We start from the raw sequence: 14,456 nt of genomic DNA on the forward strand, positions 1-14,456 counted from the left end.
TAATAAGCATCCCAGGTCTCAAAACAACCCTTCATTTCTTTCCCGTGGCATTCTTTCTCAACACCAAAGGAAAAGTTAAACATCGTCTCTCCATCTCAGTAAATGTCACTTTTAGCCAACCAACGATGCAAGCCAAAACCTAGAAAGGATTTCTCTCTTGCCCTTAAATGAAACTAAGCGGCCACTTAATCAAGTCCTGAAGATTTTTCTGCCCAAGTATGTTCCAGATGTGTAACTGCTGTCACTTACACAGTCACTACTAACGACAGTGTCAATACTTCTCACACAGACACCGCACCGGCCTCCCACATGGCTTTCCAGCATTCGCACTTGCTTCCACAACCCTTTAATGACTTCGCAGCCAACACATTCTTGCTAGCAGGCCACTTCATTGCGTAAGAGTCTGCAGTGACCGCACCCTCTTAATAACTAATGGGCCAAAGAAGAAAGCAAAGGGAGATGAGAATATACTTTGGGACAAATGAAAACGCAGCATCCTGAAACTTCCATGACTGAAATCAGCACTGAGAGGGACATTGACAGCTGTATGTTTATAGAAGTTAAAAATGAATAAATCAATAACCCAACTTTAAAAAACTAGAAGAAAGAGTAAAGGACACCCAAAGCTGTTAGAAGGAAGAAAATAATAAAGATTGGAGATTTAAGGAAAAAACCACAGTAGAATAGAAAAGCAACAGAAAAATCAATAAAACCAAAAGTGGTAAACTATTATTAAACTGAGATAAACAGAAGATTAAAATTTCTAAAATCAGGAATGAAAACTGGGGCTATTACCACTGACCTTACAGAAATAGGATTATGAGAATACTAGAAACAGTCGTATGGCAACAAATTAGACAATGCATGTGAAAGTAGGACTTCCTAGAAACACAAACTACCAAAACTTCAGAAGAAACAAAATCTGAACATTCCTATAGTGTAAAGAGATTGAATCAGTAATCAACAGAATTCTACCAAATGTTTGAGAATTAACACCAGCAAATAGAAGAGAGATCATTCCTAACTCCCTCTATGAGACCAGCATTCCCTTGCTCCTAAAGTCCAAGACATCACGAGAAAACTACAGGCCAGTATATACCTTATGAATGTAAGGTAAAAATTCTCCACAAAATAACAGCAAGCTGGAGTCAGCAGCACATTAAAAGGGACACATTTAACGAAGGAGGTAAAAGATTTGCACATGTAAACCATGAAATGTTGTTGGTTGTAATTAAAGAAGATCTAAGTGAGTGGAAGACACCTCAGGGTCATCGAGTACAAGACTTAATATTGTCAAGATGGCAGTCCTCTGAAATAATTTACAGATTTAATGCAATCCCTATCAAAATCCCAGTGGCCTTTTTGCAGGAATAAAAAATCTGATCCTAAAAATCAAATGGAGATGAAAGGGGCCCCACAAAGCAAAACAACCTCGAAAAAATAATGCATTTGGAGTACTCACACTTTACAGTGTTACACTTACTACAGAGCTACATCAGTCAAAACCGTGTTGTGCCTCAATAAGGACAAACATCTAGCCCAGTGGAGTAGAAATGGTGGTCCAGAGGTAAGTCTGCTCGCCTGTGGCCAGCCAAGTTTCATCAAGAGGGCCTAGACCATTTGGTGGGGAAAGGAACAATCTTCAACGCATAGCCCAGGACAGCTGGCTAGCCTCATGCAAAACAGTGCTTGTGCCCTGACCTCACACCACACATAAAAAACTGATCCAAAACCTAAAATAGCTAAAACTATAAAACTTTTAGGAAAAAACATGGGGAGTAAATCTTCATGACCTTGGATTTGGCAGTGGATTCTTAGATAAGACACCAAAAGCACCAGCAACAGAAAACAAGTAAATGGGACTTAAAAAAAGAGAAAAGTTTAGTGCAAAGATACTTTCATAAAAGTGAAAACCTACAGAATGGGAGAAAGTGCTTGCAGATCACATACCTGATTAGGATCTAGTATTTAGAATATATAAGGAATTCTTACAACTAAGCAACAAAATGACAAATGACCCAATTAAAACATGGGCGAAGGACTTGCATGACCATTTTTCCAGAGAAGATGTACACATACCCAACAAGCACATGAACATTCACAGAATATCATCAGTCATTAGGAAATTGCAAATCAAAACCATAGAGATGCTGCTTCACACTCCCCAGAATGGCGGGAATCAAGGAACAGAAAAAAAGTGTTGGCAAGCTTGTGCAAGAATTGGAACCCTTGCGTGTTTCCTGAGAAGAAAATACTGCAGCTGCTGTGAAAACCAGTTTGGCAGTTCCTCAAGAGTTAAATGTGGAATCACCCCACGACTCAGCAACCTCACCCTTTGGTATCTACCCTAAGAACTGAAAACATGGTCGACAAACACCTGTCCAAGAATGTGCACACAGCAGCCCTAGTCAGGACAGCCAATGTGGACACAGGCCACATGGGCATTACATGAATAAACATGTAGTATATCTACACATGGACTACTACTCAGCCATGAGAGGAAGAAGCACTGATTCATCTTTCAATGTAGATGAGCTTCAAGAACATTATGCTAAGTGAAAAAATAAACACAAGAGGTTATACCATAGGACTGGACTAATCCTCAATCTCAAGAATATGTAAATCCATGGAGACCAGGCAGATGAGTGGCCGCCAGGGGTGGGGGGAGGGAAGGTGAGGAGTACCTGCTTCAAGGGTACAGAGTCTCTTCGGTGATGGAAATGTTCTAGAACTAGATAGAAGTAGAGGTTGTATGGGCTTGTGAGTGTATTAAATGCCACTAAACTGCACTCTTCACATGGTTAACTTTTTGTCCTCTGCATTTCATCTCAATTTACTTAAAAAGGAAAAACAACAACAAGCCACAAAATCTCTCCAGAGGTGTCCTTTACTTTACAACCCAACCTTTAAGTCAGGAGATAAAAGTCCCTTCGTGGGGCGCCTGGGTGGCTCAGTCGCTTAAGCGTCTGACTTCAGCTCAGGTCATGATCTCACAGTTCATGGGTTCGAGCCCCGCATCGGGCTCTGTGCTGACGGCTACCTCAGAACCTGGAGCCTGCTTCAGATTCTGTGTCTCCCTCTCTTTCTGACCCTTCCCTGCTCGTGCTGTCTCTATCTCTCTCTCAAAAATAAATATTAAAAAAAAAAAAAAGTCCCTTCGTGAGCTGGCCTCTGTCCCTTTCCTCAACCTTATTTCGTACTTCTCTTGATCAGTAGACTTCAAGCAACATGTAGACTTGAACAACTACATTCCCAGTGTCTTTGCTCCTGGGAACTTCCTGTCCTTCAGAGAGGTCTTCCCTCACAATCCTATTAATGTTAATATCACTCCAGAAATTTCTTTCTTCCTCCCTTCCATCACCCCACTACTATACATTCTACAGGAAGAGGAACCTTGTCTGTCTTACTCACTTGTGAATAGTAACTTATGTCACTACTTCCAGAAGCTAAAAAGTACCCCCAAAAGCCAGCTTGCAACAATACGAACAAGTAAGTAAGCAAACATCTAGGTAGGAATTTGCTGAAACCAGAGAGGGCCAATGTACCTAGAATTCTCAGATCCTCCAATTTTATACAGTTGCAGCATTTCCATTAAAATTGATAAACTATTAGCCAATCAGCCACTTGAGCCTCTGTTAGAGGACACTTGCTGCACTCTGCGCTAGACACAGAGATGAGTGAGAGAGAAACCCTTTCCTTGTACTTACAAATGAAATTCTAAGTAGTCATGCCAAATCCTAGGGATTTCCATTTGCTTGGCCCCTTGTAAGAAATCTGTAGGGGTATCAAATGTGCATAGACTTTATCATCAAAGAAGAGGCTATATTTTTACGGTTATATTTGTACTGTTTAGTTTTGGGGATTTTTGAAAACATCCAGTCAAAAAAGTCTATGGAAATATTCTAAACATCTAGAGGAAAAGAATTCAATACTTTTTTTTCCCCAGGAATACAGATAATTGGGTTTTTTAAAAAATGTTTTATTTATTTTTGAGACACAGCATGAGTGGGGGAGGGGCAGAGAGAGAGAGAGAGGGAGACACAGTATCTGAACCAGGCTCCAGGCTCTGAGCTGTCAGCACAGAACCTGACACAGGGCTCGAACCCACAAACTGTGAGATCATGACCTGAGCTAAAGTCAGATGCTTGACTGAACCACCCAGGCACCCCAGGAATCAGATGTTTTTAATGAGCTCTGTCTACTGTAGTCTCTGGAACTTCAGATACTATAACTTTGGTTTATGTGCCAATAGCAATAATTTTAAATGCAAGGAAGTTGGAGGGGTGTGGGCTTTCACACTAATGAAATGCCTGCTTTAACATCAATCGGGCTTTTATTGGGGTGCCTGGGTGGCTCAAAAGGTTAAGTATCTGACTCCAGCTCAGGTCACAATCTTCTGGTTTGTGGGTTCGAGCCCTGCATTGGGCTCTGTGTTGACAGTTCAGAACCTGGAGCTGCTTCAGGTTCTGTGTCTCCCTCTCTCCCACCGCACTCACGCTCTCTCTCAAGAATAAAGATTAAAAAAAATTTTTTTTAAATAGGGCCTTTATTATTCACCAAATAAAATGTACATTTTATGCAAGTCAACTACTGTCAATATGAGTTTATAATAAATACCGATGTTTGGGACAGAGTCAATGTTTAAAATTTTTAAAGCTTATTTAGAAATGAAATATAGCAGTTTTACTTTGTTCTGTGTAATTCATTTTAAACATTTGCTATTATATACTTATTTAAACTTAACAAATTTGGAGCAGGCTTTGGCAAATTTTCTAAAAGACCACATAGTAAATGTTTTAGGCTTTGTGGACCAACAGGCAAATTTGAGAATATATAACCATTTAAAAATGTAAGATCCAGGGGTGCCTGGATGGCTCAGTCGGTTCAGCGTCCAAATTCGGCTCAGGTCATGATCTCATGGTTCATGGGTTTGAGCCCTGCGTCGGGCTCTGTGCTGACTGCCAGCTCAGAGCCTGGGGCCTGTTTCAGATTCTGTATCTCCCTCTCTCTCTGACCCTCCCCTGCTCATGCTCGCTCGCTCGCTCGCTCTCAGAAATAAAATTTTAAAAAATGTAAGATCCATTCTTAGCTTGCAGGCCATTAAATAAAAGGTGGGGGGTCAGGCCAGATCTGGTCTGTGGGTGTCATCTGCAAGATACCTAGTGTAGAAGAAAGCTTTTAAAGGTCGGCTGTCTTCCTTATTTTAAATCCCTTTCTTAATTCATCTTACTATTTAACAAAAATAGTGATTTAAATCAATTTTGCATTAGCAGAGGCTAATGATTATGTTAACAGAAGTACGACTTCTTGATTTTCCTATTTCAAACATATTAAAAATAAATGATCATTATAGCCAATCATTTATATTTCTTACCTGGAGTGAGTGCAACTTAAGACCATGTTGGTGTAGGTCTATCACATGTCCTCAACCAAAGTGAGCCGTAAGGTGGTCACTATTCCAGAGAACATGTGGAAGAAAGAGAAATTTTGCAGCATTAGTATAGCCAAGCAGAAACTTAAAATCCTCAGCTCTACAGACGTTACTACAGAGACCCAAATGCCACCAAATCCTGAGACCAGGATTCCATTCCTTAACACAGCGAATGGAAAGTTCAAGTAAGCGGAGAAGGAATCAGAACTCCCGTGGGGAACAATGGAAGTAGAATTCTGATCGCAATAACGCATTAGGAAATAGTAGCAACAGACAGACCTAAGAGCACGGTGTGAGGTGTTCCCAAGACTGCTCTGTGCCACACCGGGGTCACCAGCGTAACGTGGTTCTCTGGGTGGAAGGCAGGGAACGGACCATTCCCTTAGGGCACACACCTGCACTGTCGTGACACTCGCAGTATACGTATATTTGAAAAAGAATAAGCTGCATTTAGAAGGCAATAGTACATATATAATAGCATGTTTTCAAGAATTACTTGCATGTACACCATATCCTGGTTTCTCCCCCATTACTTGTTGTCAAGAAAATGTGATTTTTAGAATTTCCCTGTTCATCTTCTTTAAAGGATATTGAATGGTTGAGATGAAAGATTTAAAAGTTATTTTATTTCTCTAAACATAAAACAAAACACCCTTCTGTTTCTCATAAGTCAGTGGAACTGATAGCTAGTAGCTTTTCCATTGTTCATTCTGACATCATCTAAATACAAGCTAGTGATCTGTTCCTAAGATCACTATTAATAACTCTACAGAAAAGTTAATTTATGGTAATTCACTGTTTAAAAGTATTTTTATATGTTCCGTTTGACTCTCCACATGTTCAGCTTCTTAACATCTCAGAGGTTTCTTTCACACGAAAAACTCTGAAAAAAATCTCTGGAAAAGAACTTGGGTAAATGGAGATTAGAAGCATGTAAGACTAATGATTTTAACAATATAGTTAGGATTTTCCATTTCTGGACTTGAATTTGCTGTTAAAGAACTGTGGATATGTAGCTAAGCACTTGGATTTTCACCTCCAGAATTTAGACTTGTAATTACCATGTATTTCCACAAGATGGACTTCTTGATGTTTAGGGTTTTGGGTTTTGGGGGTGGGGGGTGGGGTTAAGACATTTCAATTGTCTAAAAATTACTCATGTAGTATAATTTCAAAGCCCTTTTAATGTTTAAAAATGTAGTTTTTACAAAGATTTATAATGTACTATTTTCCCCTAGATTGGGTTAAAACTTGATACATCTAAAAGTGACTTAATTTCCTCTCATAAAATAATTATGGTTTTTAAATCTTTTAAACTCCTTAAAAACAGAATTTCTTTAATGACTTAATGTTCATCATTAATAGTTAATCCTATTTTATTTTGTAAAAATTGGAACAAATGATTTGTGAAGTCTGTGCATAAAAACGTCATTAATGCCTCTGTGATAATTCAGACATTGTATGTGATTGTTTCTGAACAAGAAGGCAGATGTGGTTTTTCCTAAGTCTTCAGGCTCTTAAGTACATATACTTCCTCTTCAAGTTTATAGAACACATGCACATTTATGTACGTGTGTGTGTATCACCCATTCTGTGAGATTTATTCGCTGCTTTTTAATTTTGTTCCTCCAAATAGGATGAGAGACATTCGAGATGGCATACCAGAGCCTTCCTTAGTGCACAGTGAATACACTGCATTCAGTTTCAGTTCATCTCTTGACCTCTAGGATAAGAATGTGAAAGTCAGAAATACAATTTAAAGGAATAGTTTATGATTAAGAAGAAGACAATGTAGAAGTTAGATACTGTTGCTAAAAACCTTGATTCCAATGAAGAGTCTTCTTTTTTTAGGATATCTCCCAACCCCAGAGCCTGAACCACACCAAATCCCCCACTGGGTATCCTGTATCTTAACCTCTGAATTTATCCATGAGTTGTGGAACTGTGCTTGGGAAAAATTACCTGAACACATGTCCAATCTGCCAAGCTCCCCCTAACCACAGGCCTCACTTTGCTATCTTCTCAACAGCACTGATCCTTTCTGCTTTGGGCACCAGGATGCCTTCGCACAGAAGCACCCCTTTCTGTTCTTTATTCCATAGGACGTGTCCGGATATTTCTCTATGAAGGAGATGGAAATCTTAGTTTTATACAATCTGGGCTCCAGCTAATGTTTTAAACTGAATCAAAGTAGGGAGCTGCTAATATGTAGTTCAGAACAGGTTGGCCACAAATAATGGATCATGAATAAAGACAGGTATATATTAAATATGTAGTATACACATACGTGCTTATAAAATAACTGGCTTCTATTTAGAAAATGCTTAGATATCATCTCATTTCACAGACAAAGAAACCGAGGCTCAGAGATGTGAACCGATTCATAGAAGGTGACACAGCAAGAGGTAGGACTGGACGCTTTTGACCAACAGGGATTGCGTTTAAAGAGTCAAATTCAACTAACCACCACGATGTTTGCCAGCAGCCAGGGTCCATCACAAGTCCCCTAGGAAAAGGTGCTGCCGTGAGGGTGGGCAGCTTCCTCGGGCACCCGACCCGCTCCAGCCGTAAAGCAGTTGAGCAGGAGGGGCGTGGAGAGCAGTGAGGCCGCGTGCGCAGGAGGAAGTCACAGAGCACAGGCACCGCTCCGGGGCCACCTGGCAGCCCACGCGCGGCTCACGGGCACTGGATGCGTAGCACCGGTGGGGGCCGTTCCCTCCTTGAGAAATTACAGCCTTGTGTCCAGAGAGAGAAAGACGATCTTCCTAGAGAGAAAATCGGTACCTAGGTGAACCGCGCAGAGCTGGGATTTAAGCCACAGGGTCTGGAAGCTTCTAAAGGCATGCTCCGAGCCCTGGACTTCCTGCCTCACCAGGTCCCCAGAGGAAGGGCGGGCGGGCTCTTTCCTGTGAGGACACTTCTCCAAAGGCCAAGTAAAACTACTTTTCAGGGAACATTAACTTGATTTATTTTTCCCCTTTGTGCCAACCTGTCTTTTTACCTTTGTGCTGGGGTAAATTTCCTCTTTATAATCTCCGCTCCATCTCAACCTTTGTCTCTAACAGTTTTCAACAGTGTTTACGAATGCAAAGCTAAAGATACCCTCAAAGAGGCCCTAATTTTCATCATGGTAGAATTCTCCACCGAGCTGGCACTTATTTCCAGGGTCATTGTGATACGTAAATTTAAACTAACTTGACAAAGAGAATTTGATTTCCCAAGGCACAAACCACAAACACTACCAGAATTTACAAAACAAAACACACAAAGTTGGAATTCTCTATTAGGTGTTTGGATTTGACGGCTCAAAAGTAAGAAAAGTGGACTTATTTCACAGATCTCTGACCTAACAGACCTCTCTCATCCCACCTCCAAGAAGAAGTGAAAACGCAGGTTCATTTCCTGCAATAAGTAGTCATTTAATTAAAGAACAAAATTAACAGGAATCAAAATGCTGCAGCTGTATTTTTTTTGTTAGACATTATATAAAAAAAAGAAAAGTATAATACAGTAAATAATTTTGTATAACGTGAACTTAAAGAGTTCTCAAATTAACCGTGATCAGAATAAAAATGTCTTTCCAACAGAATACGGAATACCCCCGGCCACATGTCCCGCGTCAGAGGCCCGGGGTGGGGGGGCCTGCACATGCATGTCGCCCATCTCCCGTTTCGCCGCAGAGCTACAAGACAAGGTTCGAAAGCAAAGGACAGTTTTCTTCTGGGAGAGCGACTCTGGGTCTCAGCTGGGCCGACAGTTCCTGCCCCTCAGACACCAGAGAGCGAAGGGCGTCCCCTGGCTTCTCCTCGTACAGGTGAGCACAGCCCAGACCACCGGCCCGCATGGTCCTGCTCCAGGCGCGGACACGGCAGGGGGTCTGGAGCTGAACTTCAGGAAAGTTCCCTGATGAATGTTCAGTGTTGGTATCAAAAATTAAACACAAATTCTTCTCAGAAGAAAATCTCTATGGCCTGTGGAATCTAGGAAGTATAAAGAGACAAAAAACAGTTTAAGGCTATACGTTTCTAAGTTAAAATGGCCAAAACCTTCCACAAATAAACCTGTTGCTGTTAAAAGCTCCTCAGATGTCCACCATGTGAGACCCAAGGGTGGACGTGTCTGCTGCAAGCAGGGGGGGGGGGGGGGGCTGCCCAGAGGGCTCCCAGGCTCACGCTGTGCCCCAAAAGGAATCATACGCTGAATTCTGGAGACTTCCTGAAACTCTGTCTGCAGGCTGCCTGTCAAGCCCTTGACCTGAACTGAAAGGCCAAGACTTTGCTAAATCAGTAAAAGTAACGAACTGACTGGTGAACCAAACTATTGGAAGTTCTAGTACAGCTTTGGTTTGGGTTTTATTCCGGTAGAGCCAGTAAAGAAAGTGCTGGTAACATTTAACACATTTAAGAAAAATCTCATGTGACTAATATTGTTCTTTTAAAAATTTATACCAAGTGCTCACATGTGGTATAAAGTCTTATAATTATTTCCTGATGTCCAAGTTTTGGGTTAACTCTGAAAATCCCATCATCTAAGAAAGGTATTAAGGACTTATGAGACGAGATCTCTTTAGTAAACAACCTTTAATCATGTATAATGAGAAAATGTATTAAATATTTTGATATTAACATCCATAAGACTATGTGATGATTATACCTTTTTTCTTCAATACAGAGTAAACACTAAAAATAGCTTTGAATGTTTTACTGGACAAAGTTTATTTTCTAAACATTTTTGAGCGTTTTGGATAATCAAAAGTAAGATGATCTAGGGGCGCCTGGGTGGCTTAGTCGGTTAAGCGTCCAACTTTCGCTTAGGTCATGATCTCGCGGTTCGTGGGTTCGAGCCCCGCGTCGGGCTCTGTGCTGACTGCCAGCTCAGAGCCTGGAGCCTGTTTCAGAGTCTGTGACTCCCTCTCTCTCTGACCCTCCCCTGCTCACACTGTCTCTCTCTCTCTCCTAGAAATAAATTAAAATATTAAAAAAAAAAAATAAGATAATCTATCCCGGCCAAACATGTGCCAGTCATGGGGGGGGGGGGGATCCTTAACATTTCTTAAGCTATTTATTTATATCATTTTCTCCTGCTTTCACAACCTCCACGTCCCCCCTTGACGTATCCGTCCGAAACCTGTCATGTGGGATTGAGCTGTGTCCCACCTGCTTCTGCTTCACAGCCACACTGACCTTACGGACTCGAGGTTTTAAGCAACTGCAGGGACCACTTTGGGACAACCAGAAGAGGAAAGGAGCCCACTATTTTAGTGTAAGGAAGTGTCCACATCCAGGGTTTCCATCTCTCCGTGGTTGGGGCTCGAACGCCCTGAGGCCCAGGGAGAAATGATAAAGGAACTGGTTCCAGTGAAGGCTTTGCCGCCGCGCAGCCACACTCAGCGGGGTTAAAGGGGAGAGCTTCCAACAGCACATCGTTACTCGTGATGGCCTTGGAAGAACACACAGCCACTTCGCCACCCACAGGACACCCCGTGGCATCTTGACGGGGACAAGAACATAGCGCATTTTCACCCTGGCCTGGTTACGGCTGATGGCCCGTGTGTTCCCAGCGGCAGAGGCTCCCTGCGCCCGGGGCCTCCGTTAGCTGATGCAGGGCCACGTTCTAGCACCTGTAGGCGCTACTCAGATAGTTGCGTTACGGGAAAGCATCAGCTCGTGTTAAAGACGTGAACGTGAATTTAAGCGAGGAACAAGTCCGCGGGAGTGACTTCACGGCCTCCGGTCAATACCGCCCAGCGGGGCTCCGTACTGGGGACGTCTGGATTTCACAGGAGGTGGAGCCAATGTGTTGGCCAATTGCTTTCATTGCTTTGGGGCTTCTTTTCTTAAATGTACATTAACTACCGGGCGCCCAGGTGGCTCAGTCGGTTAAATGTCCGACTTTGGCTGAAGTTATGATCTCATGATTTGTGGGTTCAAGCTCTGCATCGGGCTCTGTGCTGACAGCTTGAGCCTGCTTCAGATTCTGTGTCTACCTCTCTCTCTGCCCCTCCCCTGCTCGCACTCTGGCTCTCTCTCACACAAAAAAAATAAACATTTAAAAAAACGTACGTTCACTACTTAAATAAACCCATGGCCCCCGTGAGCTGCTCTACACGCCACCTTCCCCCAAGCCCGTCGGAATCATGACCGAGATGGGCACGCGCTGTCTGTTCAGTACGACTCTCAGCAGAAATATGGAATCTGTTTACCTAAATACATAGATTTCTGTGGTGTTTTAGTTCTTTCTAAAGAAACACCGTGTTGTAAGTACCGTGAAATCCACACGAACATTTAGAAACCTGACCTTGTCAAATGCTTGCTTGATGCATGGACCTCCATCTCGTTACTTTTGTATTCATTGAGCTCTTTACGAATGGCTGCCTGAAATGTAAACAAAGGACATGAAGAAGTTGACATCTGAAATTAGTACCCAGGCTGTGAGTTAATAACCATTCCCGGGACCGGCACAGTTCTGTTGTTTTGTAACATAGTTCAAAGAAAGAAAAAGAAACCACTTGTGGCCCAGCATTCAGCCTCTCACCACCTTCAGGGCCCCGCAGGGGGGTGTCCGGATTTGCTGTGCTGGAGAAGGAAGACGCCCCCCACCTATGGAACAGGTGTGCCCAGCACACGCTTAGGGACCCTATGAAGGAGGTTGGGCGTTTGGTGAACTCACTTGGGATTCTGCAATAAGATCATTGAGAAGCCATTCTAGCATCAGCACAAGGTCAGGCTTGACGTCATGGGAAAAACAGTATTGTCGCTACACACGGGTGGGGTGCGCATCACAGCGTTTCAGGGTGGGTCCTCGGGCTCCCCCAGCCTCCCCAGGCGCCCTGGGACCGCGCGCGCCCTCACATGAACCTTCAGCGGGGGGCAGGGAGAGGCTGCGAGCCGGGCACCCCAGGGAGCACTCCTCCCGTGCTCAAACCAGGGGCTGCCAGACACCCACTCGCTTCCCCCCTCACCCAGGGAGCCAAGGCTGGGCCACCTGCGGGTTGCCTGCGCCCGGCCAAGGGGATGCGACACCCGAGTGCATTTACCGTCAACCTCACTTGCTCACAGTCTGCACACGGGAAGCGAGGAACAATGAGCACATTCAGCCAATGCACTGGCTAAGCTGTGATTTTGCTCTTCCTAAAAGCTGTAAGATCCCCAACAAGGAACAAGGCCTCAGTCCCGCCCGTCTACAGCGTGTGACCACGGACAGACACGTACCCTCTGAGCCCTTCCAAGCCACGTGTCCAATAGCACCTCTGTAGGGGTAACAAGGGCACATCTCCCACTGGGATTTCTGACGATTCAACGAAACAGTCATGGCGGACAGACCGGATTCAGTCCGGGACAGCGCGAGGCCTGGATGCGCGTTCATTCCGTTCCGTCCCCTAGCGTCTGGGACACCCTTGCTCCCATCCTGCACCCTGACCGGTCGGGTCAGACAGCTCTGCAGGGCCCCAGAGACCCCTCACAACGGACCAGTCCAGGATGGGTCCAGAGCCATCTCTGTCTACACTGCCAGGGTTTTCCTGAGCGCCTCGGCCTCCTCCACCCCTGTGTCTCACTGTCGCTAAATCTGTTTACACCTCTGTCCGCTGCCTCTTTTCCTCCAGCCTTGCCTGCTTTTAGTTCATCCAGAGCAGAGTTTCTCAACCTCCACACTCTTTTTTTGTTTTGTTTTGTTTTACTTATTTCTGACAGAGAGAGAGTGTGAGCAGGGGAGGCGCAGAGAGAGAGGGAGGCACAGAATCCGAAGCAGCTCCAGGCTCTGAGCCGTCAGCACAGAGCCCGACGCAGGGCTCGAACCCACAGACTGTGAGATCGTGACTTGAGCTAAAGTTGGACACTGAGCCGACCGGGCCCCCCGGGCGCCCCAACAACCTCCACACTCTTGACATTCAGGACTGGAGAGTTCCCTGTTGTGCGGCCGTCCTGTGCATTATGGGACATTCAGTGGCATCCCGGGGCTCCACCCACCACACTCTGGTAGCACCCACCGCTGTGACAACCAAAAAAGCCTCGAGACATTGCCCCCTCATTGGAAACACAGCCACGATCCCAGATTATCTTTGTGAAACCAACATCGGGGGCCAAAGCACAGGCTTAATTTCAAGACCGGGCGGCACCTACTGTGTAGGGTCCCCCTCCCCCCCCAAGTAAACAAACAAACAAACCTCAAGGCAACCTGGCTATTCGCGTCTGTGACAACATCCCTCACGACCTTGTAACATGAGACCGCTTAATCAGATCACGTGTTTGTGTGTTACCACATATGGGAGACGAAGAAGTAAAAAATATATTAGAAAAAACTATGCCGCGTGGCGTTCGGGGCTCGGGTCTCCGGGTACGAACCCGACTAAGTGGTGGCGGCAGGAAGAGTTGTTTCCTGGAAAGACAAGCCGCGGTGTCACGACTCCCCGTGCGAGAATCCTGCCACAGCACATCGAGGCACGAACTCCCTGGCGGGTCACGGCCCGCCCTGGTCACACGGTGCCCACCCCCCGACCGGCACAGACGGGTCGGCTCCCTACCTTGTCGGCCGCTGACAGTCGCGTCCAGGGCTTGTCTGCTCGCCTGTCGTAGTCCTGAGCTTTGGCCACCTCCACGTAGTCACTGAACCGTATCAGAATCTTCCTGTCTCTTAGCTCGTCAACCGTGGGTCTCTGATTGAGCTGAAACACAAGACCGCCCCGGTGAGCTGCTATCTCCTGCAGGCCGGCTTTCTCCGGAGCTCCGAGCAAACACGTGGCTAGAGGTGAACGGGGATCTCCGCGGCTGTGAAGCAGAATGACCCTGATGCCTACAATCTCCAACGTGAAGGCTCGGGTCACGCACTCTTAAATTGCAGCCCCCCAACACAGCCCCCCAGAGGGGTCACTCCCGGGAGCCCGGCTGCACCCCGTACACAGCCCAGCCTCACGGAGAGGGCGGCGAAGTAACGGCAAACAGGTTGGACGGCACCGGCTGGCTCTTCCCATTCTCGTGAGATGAGCTCTTAACAAGAAGTCCCCGAGGGAGTGGATGCCGCCGCCCCA

General features: G+C 45.0%; 1 protein-coding gene across 1 annotated transcript in view; it reads right to left on the reverse strand.

The window, feature by feature from the left end:
• Window positions 1-8,475: 8,475 nt before the first annotated feature.
• PHACTR3 (phosphatase and actin regulator 3) overlaps window positions 8,476-14,456 on the reverse strand; it is a 209,314-nt gene continuing 203,333 nt past the window's right edge. The window contains exons 11-13 of the mRNA XM_039236929.1: window positions 13,953-14,093; window positions 11,729-11,805; window positions 8,476-9,411 (exon numbers count right to left, since the gene is read on the reverse strand). Of these exons, the coding sequence (XP_039092860.1) occupies window positions 9,396-9,411; window positions 11,729-11,805; window positions 13,953-14,093 (234 nt within the window). The 3' untranslated portion in view covers window positions 8,476-9,395. The remainder of the gene's footprint in view (window positions 9,412-11,728; window positions 11,806-13,952; window positions 14,094-14,456) is intronic.

Source organism: Hyaena hyaena, unplaced genomic scaffold, assembly GCF_003009895.1.
Source record: "Hyaena hyaena isolate Hyena2069 unplaced genomic scaffold, ASM300989v1 scaffold_118, whole genome shotgun sequence".
Taxonomy (NCBI): domain Eukaryota; kingdom Metazoa; phylum Chordata; class Mammalia; order Carnivora; family Hyaenidae; genus Hyaena; species Hyaena hyaena.